A 16,682-nucleotide genomic window follows, 5' to 3' on the forward strand; every position below is an offset into this window, starting at 1 on the left:
CATGGTGGATTCAATATGTGAAGGGTGGTCCACCATGGTGATGCATAGGCTGCAACATTGTGTTTATAAAGAAAAAATCTGGCCTTCCATCATCGCCATCTGATGACGCTTACTGCAAATGCAAAAGATAAGAAAATCATTAGTAGTAAAAGTGTTGTCAATGGGTGGAATATGGCAAAATGTCAAAAATAAGTCGTAAAAAACATGCCATTGCGGCCAATGGCGCCATTCTGGTCGTCATTTAACAACTCTGAAGAAAAGATAATCTAAGTTATATATTTTACTTGGCTGGTGTCTAAATTCTGATATTAAGGATTACATCATTTAGTACACACGTGGATATAAATTTCTAGAGATCTACCATAAATGTAGTTGTTACAGTCTGCCTGATGTTTGTTTTATCACAGTTGATAAGTGCCGTTTTCTGAAAAAACATGTTCGATATCTAGCCTGTTTGGTTTAGTGTTGTATGGCCTAAACGTGCGTCTCAAAGGCCACTAGCCGTGAAAAAGCAGAAGCTTGTCCACGGTAACGTGGTTTTCTACTGCTATTTTGCTTAAGACAGCGCCATACCAAACACTCTAATCATGTGCCATGTAATTATAAGTTGGTTTGAATAAGTGGTTTGTATACTTTCATTAACAATTGGAAAATCATGCGGCTGACCCCAACTCATAATTCAACATGAGACATTCCTCAACATGACAACAAAAGCTTGTGGACAGCACCTCAAAAAGGCTTGTCTTTGTGCTTGTGGTTCAAAGTTCAAACCATGCCCTACGCTAATCAAATCCATGTCCCTAAGTAAATGAGATCAAAGTAGAGTTCTTTAGTTAGTCCAGTAGTAAACTACCAAAGTTTTTCTTTTCTTTGCAATAAATATTCAAACAAATGTTTTTTATACACTATCTTCCATTATTGATTTTGCTTCAAAATGACCTTTCATTATATATTTTTAAGGTATATTTACAGCTACAGTATGGCTAAGCAATTGTTGAACAAAAAATAGTAAACCAGTTTCTGTTCGGTGGATATGATTACAAAAACACTTATGTTCGACAAAGATAGTGTACATGAAGTCGTATGAAACATTGACATTGACACGTATACATCAACAATTTTTTTTTTATATACAAAAAAGAAATAATTAAACATAGTCATATGTGTTGGTGTTGAATACCAGACACATCTTTGATAGGTGAATATTGTTCAAACAATGACATATATAAGAAATTAGCATGTGATAGTAATTATAATATTGGATATACAAGAAATTAGCATGTGATTAACATGATATTAAAGTAGAGGGGAATCTTGGAGATAGAGTTTTAGGTTCTAATACATACGTTTGAGGACAAAAACAAAACTCCTATAGTAGAGGAAATGTTGGTCTATCCATCTTCACCATACTTGCTACCACTAAATGGCTTAGTTGTACACAAAAAAGGATGACAAACAAGTGGGTATAATAGTAGACCCTACTCATATATACCACCTTTGTCTTCGTATGATCAGTGGGAATCAAGCTCCATACGTTATCATATACTCTTTATACTTGTGAAAGGACCACTCACATGGCCCATATTTATACATAATAGGAAAATAGTAAATATTAAATTTGTTCCTTTAAATTGTACATTGTATCAAAAGAATTCCTCGGATTATCGATATTTTAAAATGATCTTTAGTATTATAAAATGTGAATAAAGATCGTAAGTTGGATCTATATTTGTTACCAATTGCATCGCTAACATTATTCACTTAATTTTACATTCATTTCTATATTATCTATTTAATGTCATTTTAGTCTCTACAAACTTTTGAGGTGGGACGAATTTAATTAAAGTTTTGTAATTTCAGAAATTATTTTGAAATATGATAATGTATATGATTAGATTCATACAATTCTACAATTTCTAGGATCAATTTGGATGTTTCATATGTGAAAAAAATAAATGAGGGAAGAACAATTTTGTTGAAGAAGAATGGATAAGAAAACAAATGGATGACCAATAATGTACATCATGATAGTCACATACCACATTAAAAAATGTACTTTATATAGTTGGTAATGGACAAATTAATACAGACAGTAGGATGCAGATAAATGAAATAGGACTAAATAAATGTGAACCCAAGATTAATTAATAGGGGTGGTAGCAGAACTCAGTTAGTTCGAGTCGATTATACAATGCAAAAGCTTTACCAAATGTGGCATATAACATTTATTTTAAACCTTTCTTAACTAACAAGTTTGAAATCTTCTGTTGAAATTGAATGCATGATATTATTGTTTCACTATGTAGTATACTATCTTCAATCTAAAATTAAATATTGTTCTTTCTAACCATACTTCAATATTCATAAGTAAACAAAGATGTAGGTGTGCATATCTTAATAAGCTGGGGGCTTCAGACATTTGTTTGTTCAAAGACTCAGCCTTTCCTATTCAATTTAATTATTAAATATTGATATTTGTACTAATGTATAACGCATTTCTGTGTATTTTATTTCAATATCAACTATTGATTTTTCAACCTCTCACAAAAAAACTATTCATGTTTCAACTCATTAATTTAACTTTTTGTAATGCAGCCATGTCTATATAGAGAAGTCAAATGTGATCAACTTTACCCACATGCATACTGTGCTTCTTATATTGGATTTGGAATTGCACAAGTCTAAAGGGAGATCAATGTGAATGTGATCCTATAGTTACCATATAATTAACCATCATATATCTTAATTTATAATTACATACTAATCTGTCTTTGTGCATGTATATTTTTTTTATCAACCATTCAAGACTAAGGGGAAGAGACCATGGTAATTCATAGTTCGTCAAACTAACATATAAACTTAGGTTCTTTCCAAACGATTTGGCCTTAGTACTAAAAAAGTTGAACATAAAACTATTTGTGGTCCAATCTTTATTATAAATACCATGTTCAATTAAAGCTTCTAGTTGAAAATTATTAGGAATAACAAAGGACGGTACTTGTGATGAAATAGAGTACATGATATTGAGTTTCGCTTCATAGGGAAGTTTGATTTTGATATCTTACTAACTCATGTTTCCACTGCAAAGCTCATTTACAAGAGATTCAATGCTCCTTTATAACATCTAGCTTTAGGTTTCTTTTGATTAGGAAATAATGCATGTAATGAAAATGGATTCGTTCAATGTAATAATACAAAACACACGTGGTGAAGGATTGGATATATACAATGAAAAGAAAAAAATGAATACAAAATCATTTTTATTTAAATTAAATTAACAATCTTTGATCTATTAGCTTAGTAAGGGATGAAAGAACTTTATATTTTGCATAATGGCATTGTTTTAGACATAAAGAAAGCTATATATCATACATGGATAAACCCTATCTCTAATTAGTAATAAACCTTTGCATGAAGTGTCAGTTCACTAGTAAGATTTAAGAATTTGACCTTGTAATTTTAAGAGAATGAGTTCAAACTTTTTAAGAGACAATTATAAAATAGTCTTTATATAGTGTCAGTTTAATAAATAATAGTTTTTTCTTTCTCGATTTTTTTTTATAAATAATAATAAATTTAAAGTTCGTGACCACTTTATTATTTTTTTGGGTGAACTCATGGGTATTTTCCAACTCAAAGTATGACCTAATCTAGAGTTACAAACATCTATTTGAGGAGTTGATCTCTCTCAACAAAATTTCTATCTTATACATTTGTCTGAGATTGAATCTCCGGTCACATCTTAAATGAGTTTCGTTGTATAGAAAAGTTCGATTTTCATATTTTACAAACATCTATTTAAAGGGTTGATTTATCTTAACAAACTATCTATTTTACACACTAGCCTTCATCTCTAATAATCTCTAATCACATGCTTAAGAAATCTGATTATTTGCCACTTTATTTCATTACTCACAGCATGTGATGACATATTAGTATCAATGTTGCAAAATATACATATATAGATAGATAATCTGTCCCAGTCTCAATTTTAGCAATTTCAACATTTATGACATTCCTACTGTGAAATGTTGACTTGTTCAGTTCATGTTTTTCTTAATGTTCAACTAAAATTGAATACAGTTGATGCCACTTACACTGTTGATAAAGAATCCAAGAGACTAAACTTACAATCCCACTCTCTTAAAAAATGAAAATATAACTATAAAAGTGAGATACTCTGCAGAAGAATAATACATAAAAAGAATACTACTGTTCTGAAGACACAAGTCTTTCTAAAAGATAATATAAGATAGCAACTTAATGTACATTGTTTTCTAACCTAGAAAAAATCATGCATGTGGTGTCACATGTGCCTTAGAAACTCTAATATGAAATATGAGTAGCCACATGGACAATTTTTCATCATTGATACAACTGGCCCTGTCTTTAGTTGCTGACATTTTGATATTTTTCATTAACTATACAAGTTTGAATTTGACATCATTATTATTCTTCCCACTCATTGACATTAACAAACAGTTTTTTAAACTATAGTTAAAATATTTATATTCTTAGACATTCATTCATCACTAAATAAATAATGGCCAATCAATTAGCATTGATCATTAGTGGATTAGTATGATTCTACTAATAAAATTATTTTATCAATTTCTCTTTTACTATCTAATAATCAATCATAACTTCAGGCTTCACCTAAGTTCGAATCCAACCATAAAAATGCATCAACGTTAAGACTTTTGAGAAAGAGTTTTGTCTTTATTTATGATCTTACATGGTTTGAGTTATTAATCTCTGCATTTACACATAGAAGATATCCAATTTAAAAAATAAAGGCTTTTATATGTGTTTAGTCCCTGCAAATAGGGATCATTTAAAAAATGGTTTGTGCATTCCTTAATCCTTGCATTTTTCCCTCCCAAAATTTAATCATTTAAAATTTGGTCCCTCCCCCCACTTAATCACAAAGTTTGACGTGAAGTGACAAAAATACCCCTCCTTCAATCAGAGAGCAGCAAAATTACTTAGGGGTATTTTTGTCACTTCATGCCAAACTTTGCTGAGTCAGCGTGCCACGTCAGCTAATCTAGTGATGTGGCAGTGATTAAGTGGGGTGAGGGACCAAATTTTAAATGATTAAATTTTGGTAGGGCAAAATGCCACGATTAAGGAATACATGGACCATTTTTTAAATGATCCCTATTTAGAAGGACTAAACACATATAAAAGCCAAAAATAAAAAAAAGCATATACCAATTATAACATGTTGGTTAGATCTTGCCAATCTAGTGAAGACTTTGGCATCAAATAAGTGTTCTCTTTATGCACAAGTAATAACTTCTGTGATTATTAGCTAATAACTACCTAGCATGCGTCTTGTTGAACACTTCAAATATTTTTACTAAATATGTCATATGTTAAGACTTTAAGAGATCTAAACTTACTAATTTTAGCTATACATAAACACATTTCAGTCTCATGATTAATTTGCAAGCATGTTATGTGGTCCAATGCTAATTAATAGCACAAGCCTTCACCTATAACTATGTCCTATAGCCAGTTTACTATGTGAATCTCTCAAAAATAATGCAAAATGAGATCAAGAGAAAGCTAGAATAAGGTTTTCTTTTGTTGGTAGGACTTTTCCATTTTCTAAATGGGAACATAGTGAGATAGAGAAATGTGAGCAACATGCAAGAGAATTAATCAGGTTAGGCATGTAGGGTACTGTGAAAAATAAATGCACTTCAACGCTCCTTTTGTTTTAATTATGAATGCATAGTACGGAAAATAGACCTTATATATGAATAGCAGGAAAATACAAAGATGATGGAATACATGAAAATCAATAACTCATAACTTCAGTACTAGTCTCATAGACAGTTCCAAGTTGTGTACTTGAAAGCTATGAATAGTAGGAAAATACAAAGATGATGAAATACATAGGACCGGCACGAATACGGGCACATAGAGATCGGTAATAATTTAAGAAAATACATGTAATTTGTATGTAATCACAAACATTGCATCTTTATCGGATAATCGGACATGTCTCTAATTTCAAGTATCAGTGCTACATAGCTTGAGAGCAATCCTTTTGTTTGAAAGGGTGACACATATTGGAGCCAAAATCCTTATCACCATGTTTCACATTACACTAATCACAAATTTAATCTCCAAAATTGTAGAATCAATTTAGTCTTAGAAATTAACAAAATTTTAAAATAATCTTTCGATTTAATAATATAACAGAAAATTCAAATTGATTAATGTAATCGACGATTTTTCAGTTTAATAAATCATTTTAAAATTTTGTTATTTTTAAAGACTAAATTATCTAATATTTAAATTTTGAGGCTATATTAATGATTTACTTTGTTACATGCATACAAACTCCAATTGCATGTAAAGGTTATTTGACAGTAATACATTTAAAGATATAACTTTTAATGAAGTGGAATAAACAGAATCCAAGTATGGCAACTTTAATTCGTTACTTTTTATTTGACAAAAAGCCTTATTGCTGATCTAGCTCTTTTATGAATATGCTTTCACAAAAATACTATTTAGCTAATGGAAGATGAGGCTTCTAGGGTGAAAACTAGGAGAAGAATAAATCATATAAGATGAAAAGTTAGAGCAACTTTCTTTTGCCAACAGGTAAAATTGTACAAGAAATCAAAAACTAAAGATAGATATAGCCAAATATACATTTCTGACTATTAAAATTGACCTATATGTAGCATCGACATTTTTAATTGAAGATATATTTAGTGTTCAACATGTGTCACATTGACACGACACTGACACATGTAATCACATTCAATTAATTTATTTTTAAAAATTATTATTAACATTGAAGTATCAGTATCGTGTAAGGTATATGATTGTGATTGATAACTACCTATCAATCTTAATTCCTAAGATTCAAAATGGAAAAGGAACAGCGATAGGGTACAACTACTAGCACATACTACATCCATGTATAAGACATTAATGATGGATTTCAAGTATATGAATAAATCACAAGACCATTTTTTTTGGAGTCCAAGATGTTTTTAGTTTGAACCAATTTAATGACAGAGCTTATCAGACATATATATGTTATGTATGTACCTTCAAATTCAGCATCATGAGTATGACCATCATATCAGATGCATTTATTTTCATATCTATATCTGAAAATTTATTTAATTTTCCATGTGCAGCAGCACTACTATAAGACATTGATGGCTTCCATAAGCAAGGTGTGATAGTGGTATTTTTTAGTAATGATGACATATATTAAAAAGGCATAGCCTCTTTCTAAAACAAGAATTAATTTGGCCAAAAGTATATGTATATTTCTCTCTATTTATACATGCTAAAAAAAGAGATGGTGCAGTTATGTAATGATTTTTATTTATCTAAACACGGACACCAAACACGACACGAACACTGACACGCTAATATCGATATATAATAATTTGATAAAATCACATAATTCAATAGATTTATATATGTTGTTATCAAACATCGATGCGTGTCCGATACCAAAACATACATAATCTAAGGAATGTTCGTGCTTCATAGATCTGATTAATTAATCTAAGTTTGTTAAGTTTTGCTAGTTTAATTATAAATTAACATGTCAAGGATCAATATCCTTCTGACATAATTCATTTTCCTCAAAATTCCAAGAGAGACACACATGACTTTGGTTGTGTTACACTAATGATGAAAACTATGTCAAAGACTGAAAAATTAAAGTTTGTATGACAAAGTTCTTATTTTTTTTGTTTTATAAAAAAAAGTGCTATGAAAAGTAGAGTGTGCTCTATGTTTCATTTTCTTTAAAAACAATCAAATTAAAAGTCACCCATCTTCTACTAACATTCTGAATTCAACAGAGATTCTTCCAATTGCAGAAGTAAAATGTGACAGAATTAAAGATTTAATTATTTTGTTTTGGTAGTGAAGATAAAAGCAGAGATAGGCATAAGACAGGCAAAGTGAAAACACAATTTACAAAGGACATTTCGTGTACATGAGCATAGAGAATCTGTTCATGCCCCTTACCTTTCTTTGAAGGGTTTTTGTTCTTTAATGTCCTATACCAGTACCAACTGACAGAAGCAATTAATTTAACCCAACTAACAACTTCAAAATCTATAATAACCAAATTTTTATTATTTTTAATATGAGATGAGATATGATAATTGCTACGTAAATTTTCATGGTGGATGGGGTTGGAGTGGTTCTTCGTGGTGACGAGAGGTAGTAAATATTCGTGATGGTATAGGTGTTGATGGAGGAGGGTGGTTTGAGGAGAGTCTCGTGAGAAGGGTTGATAATGGGGCTAAATAATGTTTTTTTTGGACGGATCCGTGATTAGGAGAGCTCCTTTATGTGTGAGGTTTCGGCGCCTATTCGACTTGGTTGTAGCGGATATGTGCGGTTTAGGGTGGGAGGATGGTGGGGCGGCTTGGCAGTGGCGCCGCCGGTTGTGGGTTGGGGAGGAGGAACTGTTAGGGGAGTGTAGGATATTATTGCATGATTTTTCAGTCTAATTCTACATGAGGGACAATAGAGGCTTGATCCTAACGGCGGTTATTCAGTCAGGGATGTGTATACTTTGCTCACAGTAAGGAGACTCGTCGTTTGGATGCTACTTTAGGTTTAATTTGACATATAGAATAGGTTGGTGACTCGCATCATCCCTCGCAATTATGCGTGACAGGTTGTGGAGTCTCAGAGACGGCTCATCATGTGTTCCTTTCATGCCCCTCTCTTGCTTCCCTTTGGAGTCTTGTTAGGTTGTGGGTTGGTGTTTCATCAGCCGACTAGGAGCAATTACAGGACCATTTTGTTCAATTTTTTCATTCCTCATGTGGTTTTCGAGCTCGTCGTTCTTTTATGCAGATTATTTGGCTTTGTTGTGTTTGGGTAATGTGGATCGAGCAAAACAATAGATTATTCAAGAACATGGAAAACTCCGTTCACGAGCGGTTGGATGAAGTTAAATTACATTATTTTTTATGATTGAAGACGTCTAATGCAAATATTAGTTTAAACTTTTATATGTGGTGGTCTTTTGTTTAGCTTGGCATCGGCTAACTCTTTTTTTTTTTTTTTTTGTTTCCTTTGGTTGATAATGGTTTGTTTGTAAATTTTTTAGGCCCTTGTTGGCACATTTTATGCTTATAAGGACTCTTCATTGGTGTTAATATATTCTATTTTTGCTTGTTAAAAAAAAAAAATTACTGTAGAAATTTTCACCAAAATATTTACATATATGATCGATAAAATTTTATATTTTATATTTTTAGTTTTACCAATTTTTTTTGTTAAAGGAAATGGTTTAGCAACTTAAAAATCAGAAAGTTAATATAATTATAAAATTTACATTATTTTATAATAAACATTCTCACTCCTTATCATATTAATTTATCAAATATGTTATTTGAACACACTCTATGCATACAAATACGATTATACGACACCATGCCGTGTTCATCGTATTTATATGGTGAACAATGTTTTTATTTTAGCATTTTTTATTATCATGGAGAAAGATACTTGTAACACTAAAAATTTAATTATGTCATTTACCTATTTCACCACTGCATTAACCCAAAAAGTTTGTGTTGTTAACCACTTTTGAAATCTATATACTCTTATAATTTTTTAAACGAGGTAAAATCAATGGTTAATGAAGTAGTTATATTGATTAATGAAATTTATGTTCAAAAAGTGGTGTCATAACTCAAATTTTGTGCTGCAAAAATCCTCCTCTATATTAAAAGAAAATAAATAAATAAAAAGTTTGACAAAAAAACATTGTTAATTGTGTATGGAAATACGGTGAATGGTGTATGATGTCGTAATCTTTTATTTATAAATGTTAACCCGTCAGACTATCATTAACTCTAATTAAACCTTAATTTTAATCCCAAAATTTTTTATTGAAAAAAGCCTTTGCAGGGATTCAAACCCAAGTTTTAATGGATTCTTCTCAACAATTTAACCTCTAAGCCACTGGTAATTTTCTTAGATTCAATTTGCTTCCATTAATTGATATCCAATATCAATCGCCCTTTTAAACAAATCATTAAATCTCTTATCTCTAGCTATCCTTAACCCTAATTTTAATCTCAAAATTTCCCTCCTTTCTCCACGCAATTAATCTAAAGAATCTTTATTGAAAAAAGCCTTTGCAGGGATTCGAACCTGAGTCTTAATGGCTTCTTCTCAACAATTTCACCACTACGCCACTGACAATTTTCTCTTACTTATAAATTTTAACCCGTCTCGCAAAATTAAACCTAATTTTATCCTAATTCTCTCGCCTAATTTCCCTCAACACTTTTGCATTTAATGTTTATCTACAGGTAAATTATGTTTCTAATTTCATGCGAAAATTAAGTTCTATTTTTTCTTACTTATCCTTATTTATTAATTTTATTAGGTTTGCAGCAACTTAACCTAATAATTTCCCTCTAAAATGCTGCAATCCCTAATATTTCTCTTTGCTATGAGCTTTTCATTCCTATCTTGTTGTGTCATCGTTTGTATATATCTATTGTTTATGTAGACTTTTTTTTTTTGACAAGTTATTGTACACTTATTTAATACGTTTACAAACAAAATACCTTAATTTCCATGCAAACTCGGCTACCCTAATTTTCATGCAAACTCGACTATATATAGCAAACCGTAAACCATGTTTCTCTGAAAAAAACTAAATCGTGGTAAATTAGAAACTCGGCTACCCTAATTTTCATGCAAACTCGGCGATATATAGCAAACCCTAAACCATATTTCTCTCAACAAAAACAACCTAAACCGTGGTAAATTATATAGAAAGCAGAAGAATCATATATTTTAATACTTTACCTAGCTTCCTTAGCAAGTCTCACGAGTGCATTTAATGTGGTATTAAAGGTCATTTCCCCCTAATTCTTGGTGACCTTTTATCTACCAATTTTAAATTTGAATTTTTCTCTTTCCATCAATTTAATTGTCATCAAATTGAGAACATAACTATCATTTCTTTGCATCTGCATTGGTACTTAGTTAGTTAAAAATGAATCATGTAAAAAAAAAAGAAAAAGGACTAATTTACGTTCGATACATACTGCATGAGGGATGTTAAGGATAATCACTCTTACACTCTCTTAATTATTGGTCCACATCATCGATTATAAAAAACTTATTACCTGCTTAGCGGTTACACAGGTTTAGAGGCACACCATTAATTTTTATATTTATTTTATTCAAACTAACTTAAAAAATTAAAAGGACACGCATCTCCTTCGTCTCTGAGAATCATGAAATCATTTTTGTTAAAACAAAATTTACAATCACACCTCAATAATTCAAATACATGTAGCTTCTTCATAGATTTTATATTTTTAAGAAAAATCTTCATTGATTTCAAATGGATTTCTTGCATATTCAAAAAGAAGAAAAAATAGGTTCATTGAATTTTCCCCAAAAACTGACTCTCTCTTTCCATATTCATCTATTCTGCAAGAGCTCCGTACTCAATCAAACACAATCTAATTGAATTTCATTTCTTCAAATCAGATCTCATATTCTGCAATTCTAACACTAACTATTTTTCGATAATTTGTGAACTCTCATAGCCTCTACAATGCAAAGAATATGCTACCAGTTTCTGATTTCTTCGAGCTTAACGATGAATAAAGAACTTGCATCAAAGCAGCGAGTTTTCTTTTTTAGCGCTCTTTTCTTTTGTTGATTAGCTTTGTAAAAAAAAATGTCGGTTAATACACACGACATGCTCAAATTGTGCACCAAAATTGAGGAAGCCTATATTTCTACACCAAGTACGTTGTCTTATTTCTAATTACTCTATGTCATTTTCTAATTATTCTTTTCCTCTCTGTTATACACACATAGACACACGAAATGAATTTCCATGTTTTGTTAATATTGTATATGCATTTTATGGGGTCCATGTTCACATGTGTCCTAAATACCAAGGATCCTATATCAAACAAAGGTTTTACAATGATAATCTTCTGCTCCTTTGTCGTTCCACGTGTTTGTTTTATTTTCTTTCAGCTCCTGTGGGTAGATTCTGAAGAATATATATATGAGTGAGTGTGAGTAGTTCTTCAATTCTTCTTTCTTGTTATTATTATATTTGGTAAAATGTTGTGCATGTCCTATGCGTTGAAATTTATATATAATTGAGTCGTCATAGTTCTATAGAGAAAAAACAATAATAATTGAGTTTCTCAATCCAACTACTGTTAGGGTTAGAGCCTACGAGATTCACTTCACACTCACGATTATAAATTGTAAATGCAAATTACAGTGGGCTCTTTATTCCTTTTCAAAAAGTGTAGACACTAGACACTTGTGGAAATATTTAAGTCATATATGTGTGTATAATATATGGTGGAATATTTTGCTAACAAAAGAAGAAGAAAATCATCATGATATTAAAAATTACTAATTTAACATTTTATGAGGATGAAATATTGGTCACAATCGAAGCCGACATAATTCAAACAAAGCATAACCACACATGCAAACAAGTAAAATCTATGAATAAACTAACCTTTTCCCATAGTATCAATTGCAATTTGTGCCATTTTCAGTTCACGAGCTTTGTCACTGTCTTTGTACATTTGTTGTAAACAAACCAAAGATTGATCACGAAAAGAGTTTGCATGCAAAACAAAATCATCAGTGGCTAAACGCGTTAAATTCAATAATATGTAAAATAAAAACAAGATATGTCACCAATCATCAAGTCTCACGGTACGTATTGTCAACATTGGTCATTAAGTATGGGGATTTCTTGGCTTTCAGCTCCACAATTTCTATCATTCTGTCTCTTTCTCCTAACCTTTTTTTTTATAGAAAATAGGGCATAAAAATTTAGAAACATTTTCTTGGAGCTATTTACCCGTTTAGAATTGTCATATTCCTTAGTTTTTTCTTTCTTTCAGTGAAACAGATCAATTCATTGTAATATATAAAATGTGTCAAATACATGACGGTGCATCATCATAAATATAGGGGTTAGACTCGGATGGGGATGCCTTAGCTAATTCATGAGCGATCACATTTGTTTGCCTCATATTAAACTCGACATGAGAGTTTTGAAAGCTTTCATGGAACAACTGTCTAGAAGCATTAATAATACAATCAAATTCACTATGATCATATATGTCTGCATGAAAAGAATCTACAACCTGTTGTGAGTCTACTACAAAATTAACATTATCAAATTGTAGATCAGATGCCCATTGAAGTGTCGTATGTAATCCAACTGCCTCACCTATCAAATGCTCATTGAAGTGCCGTATGTAATCCAACTGCCTCACCTATAACAACATCACAAAGGGGATAAAACCAATCGATTCTTGCAAGAACATACTCTCCGGCATCATCTCGGATGCACATACCAAGACCCACACGATTAAGTGAAGAAGAAAAGGAAGCATCTATATTGCATTTGTAGCGACCTCTTGCTGGCTTTTGCCATCGAATAGTCTCTTGTCGAATTGGCTCCGGCTGATTCACAGCTCTAGGTGCACCTCCCTCTCTTCTTATGCATTGTGCGGCCTTCCACTCATCAAGGAGGGTCGTTGCTCGAGCTACAACTTGACTATTGGTCTCTGTCTTTTGTTGCCATAACTTAAGGTTCATTCGTTTCCAAATACTCCACAAGATTGTGGCAAAGAGAGAACTTTGAGACGGATTAAGTTGAGACAAGAGGCTAAAAATCATTGCATCCATGTTATAAGTTTTCCTTAATGCCCTCTCAATCTTATCCTATAAATTAACCTCTCGCCAAAGATGCACATCACCAGGACACTCTAAGAGAATATGAATATTATCTTCAAAATTACTTCCACAAAGTACACAATCGACAGGACAATGCATGCCTCTACTACTTAGACGAGCTCTAGGGGGCGGGGGCCTTAAAGTTTCCAAATCGATAAATGTAAATGATAATTATCTGCTATCTCACTAACACAAAGTCTATATGCACTACACGCACTGAATACATACCATTCTTTTCAACTTTCCAAATCAATTTACCTTCATCAACCAACGAATGCAACAGTATACTCAAGATTAATTGAGTTGTATTTGGATCAAACAAATTATAATATATGAAAGGCGCATTCCATACCTTATCAGACTGTTCAATGATGTCCTTCACCTTAATATGGGCTAAAGGCGCAAAAGTGGGATTGTCGTATGCAAGGGACATGCCATTTGCAATCCAGGGTGCACCAAAAAAACGGAATGCTAATACATGCACCTACACGCCATCTTGCACCTTTTTCATAACTATTTTTGCGGTAAAAATGCTTTTCCACGCATAGCCCAGGTTACTTCTTAGTCTTGAACCTATAAAATCATGGCTTAATTACTCTTTTGGTCCCTTAACTTATTTTTTGGTTTCGTTTTGGTTCCTTAACTATTAAAAGTTTCGTTTTGGTCCCTTAACTTATTTTTTGGTCCCTTAACTCTAATACATTCATCCTAACATAAAGGACCAAAGTGGTTGACGGAGGAAGAGTTAAGGGACCAAAATGAAACCAAAAAGTAAGTTAAAGGACCAAAACGAAACGTTTAATAGTTAAGGGACCAAAACGAAACCAAAAAGTAAGTTAAGGGACCAAAACAAAACTTTTAATAATTAAGGGACCAAAACGAAATCAAAAAATAAGTTAAGGGACCAAAAGAGTAATTAAGCCTAAAATCATTGTTAGAAAAATAACAAGCCTTAAATAGTCTAGAAATAAGGCTAGTGGTATCTGTTTGAAACTTCTAACCTTGTTTATCAAGCATTGCCACATTAAAGGAAGTAATATCCTTGGATCCCATTCCTCCATAAAATTTAAGAAGACAATGTTTCCAAGACAACCAGTGCATGTCTTTTCTCATTGAACCGCCATGACCCCACCAAAAAGCATTTATCATTTTTTTTATGCCATCAATAAATTTATTAGGATGGAGATATATGATCATAAAATAAGAAAGGATAGGTTGGAGTACCGATTTTATCATAACTTCTCTTCCTGGTTTAGATAAGCATTTGTTGCTTTAACTATTAATCTTATGTCATATCCGATCCTTGATAAAGCCAAAAGTTGCTTCCTTACTGCGCCCCATAATCGAAGGAAGACCAAGATATTTTCTTGTCCCCAAAACAGCATGACACCTAGAGTATTGGTGATGGATTCTCTTAGTGTTGTTTCCACACGGTTGTTATAGTACACTTTGGACTTGGGTAAGCTAATAGCCTACCCAAAAGTAACTTCATAGGTTCCTAAAATATTATTCATCACTTGATTAGGTATGATCGGACCCACCATATTTTTTATTAATAATAATAGAGTAGTCAACCGTCTTCACACAAATCAAAATCCATCGAATCAATTGATCGGTAAATCCAATTTTTACCATGACATCTTTTAAGCATGGCCGGTCAATTCGGTCGTAAGCCTTGCTAATGTCTAGCTTATGTGCAACATATGATGAACCGCTTCAATTGCAATTATGGCATTGTCAAGAATTGACCGGCCTGGAACAAAAGCAAATTGGCTATCATAAATACATTTATGGAGGATGTGTTTTAGCCTGTTAGCCAACACTTTTGCGAGCAATTTATACAACACATTACACGGCGCAATTGGACGCCAGTCCCACATTGACTTCTTCTCATCCGCATTCGAAATAAGTGTAATATTTGTGGAATTAAGTGAGGGATGGAATTGATTATTGTTGAGCCACACACATCACTCCTCAAAAATGTCAGAGCTACAAATAGACCAAAAATGTTGAAAAAATTCAGGATCAAATCCATCCGGACCAGGACATTTATCTGGATGCATTGAGAACATAACATCCTTGAATTCTTGAGGCTGAAAGGCGCAATTAAAAAATTATTATCATCACTTGTAATTACAGTCTCAATAGCATCAATAACCAGCGCGCAGACACTATTATAAACAAAAATTTATTCTCAAAGTAGCCTTTTGCTACCTATCACATGCCATGCTCGTAAGAAATTTTATCACCAATATCATTTTTTAAAGAAAGAATCTGATTTACATTTGAGTAGTGGCCAAAGCATGAAAAAATTTAGTATTAAGGTCGTCATCCTTATACCAATGAGTATTAGCTCGCTGCCTCTCGTATTTATCCTCTTGGACCATCAATTATGTCATTCGCTTCCTCATATTTGTTAATTGAACAGGATTCGTTGTTGCACCTTGATTATAACACCGCTCTGATGCGCTTACAACTCTCCAACTCCCGCTTGATATCATTTTAATTTGCTTTCTTCCACGAACACAAATCATCGGCACAATTCTCTAACTTTTCTACAATAGGTAAACCTGAAGTCAAACCCTAACTATCAGTTACAACATCACGAATAATTTTAATTTGCTTTCTTCCACGAACACAAATCATTGGCACAATTCTCTAACTTTTCAACAATAGGTAAACATGTAGTCAAACCCCTATAAGTTACAACATCACGAATACATGGTTCAATGCACCATGCATTCTCAAATTTAAAGTTACTCATGGGCTGCACCAAATTTTGAGTTGGTTCCTTAGTAAGTAGGATCAATAGTGATTAGAAGCAAGTGCTACTAAATTCTATACTTTTGCACTAGGAAAAGGACGTAACCATTCATTATTAGCAATAGCTCGATCCAATCTTTCTTCTAATACTC

The 16,682-nt window shown here is 32.2% G+C and overlaps 1 protein-coding gene across 1 annotated transcript; it reads right to left on the bottom strand.

Moving 5' to 3' along the window:
- Positions 1-13,269: 13,269 nt before the first annotated feature.
- LOC112422041 (uncharacterized) lies at positions 13,270-13,719 on the bottom strand. The gene has a single exon (XM_024784758.1). It carries the CDS (start codon positions 13,717-13,719, stop codon positions 13,270-13,272), a length of 450 nt encoding a protein of 149 aa, XP_024640526.1.
- Between the last annotated feature and the right edge of the window lie 2,963 nt (positions 13,720-16,682).

The sequence above is a fragment of the Medicago truncatula genome, chromosome 5 (genome assembly GCF_003473485.1).
Source record: "Medicago truncatula cultivar Jemalong A17 chromosome 5, MtrunA17r5.0-ANR, whole genome shotgun sequence".
In the NCBI taxonomy this organism is placed as follows: Eukaryota; Viridiplantae; Streptophyta; class Magnoliopsida; order Fabales; family Fabaceae; genus Medicago; species Medicago truncatula.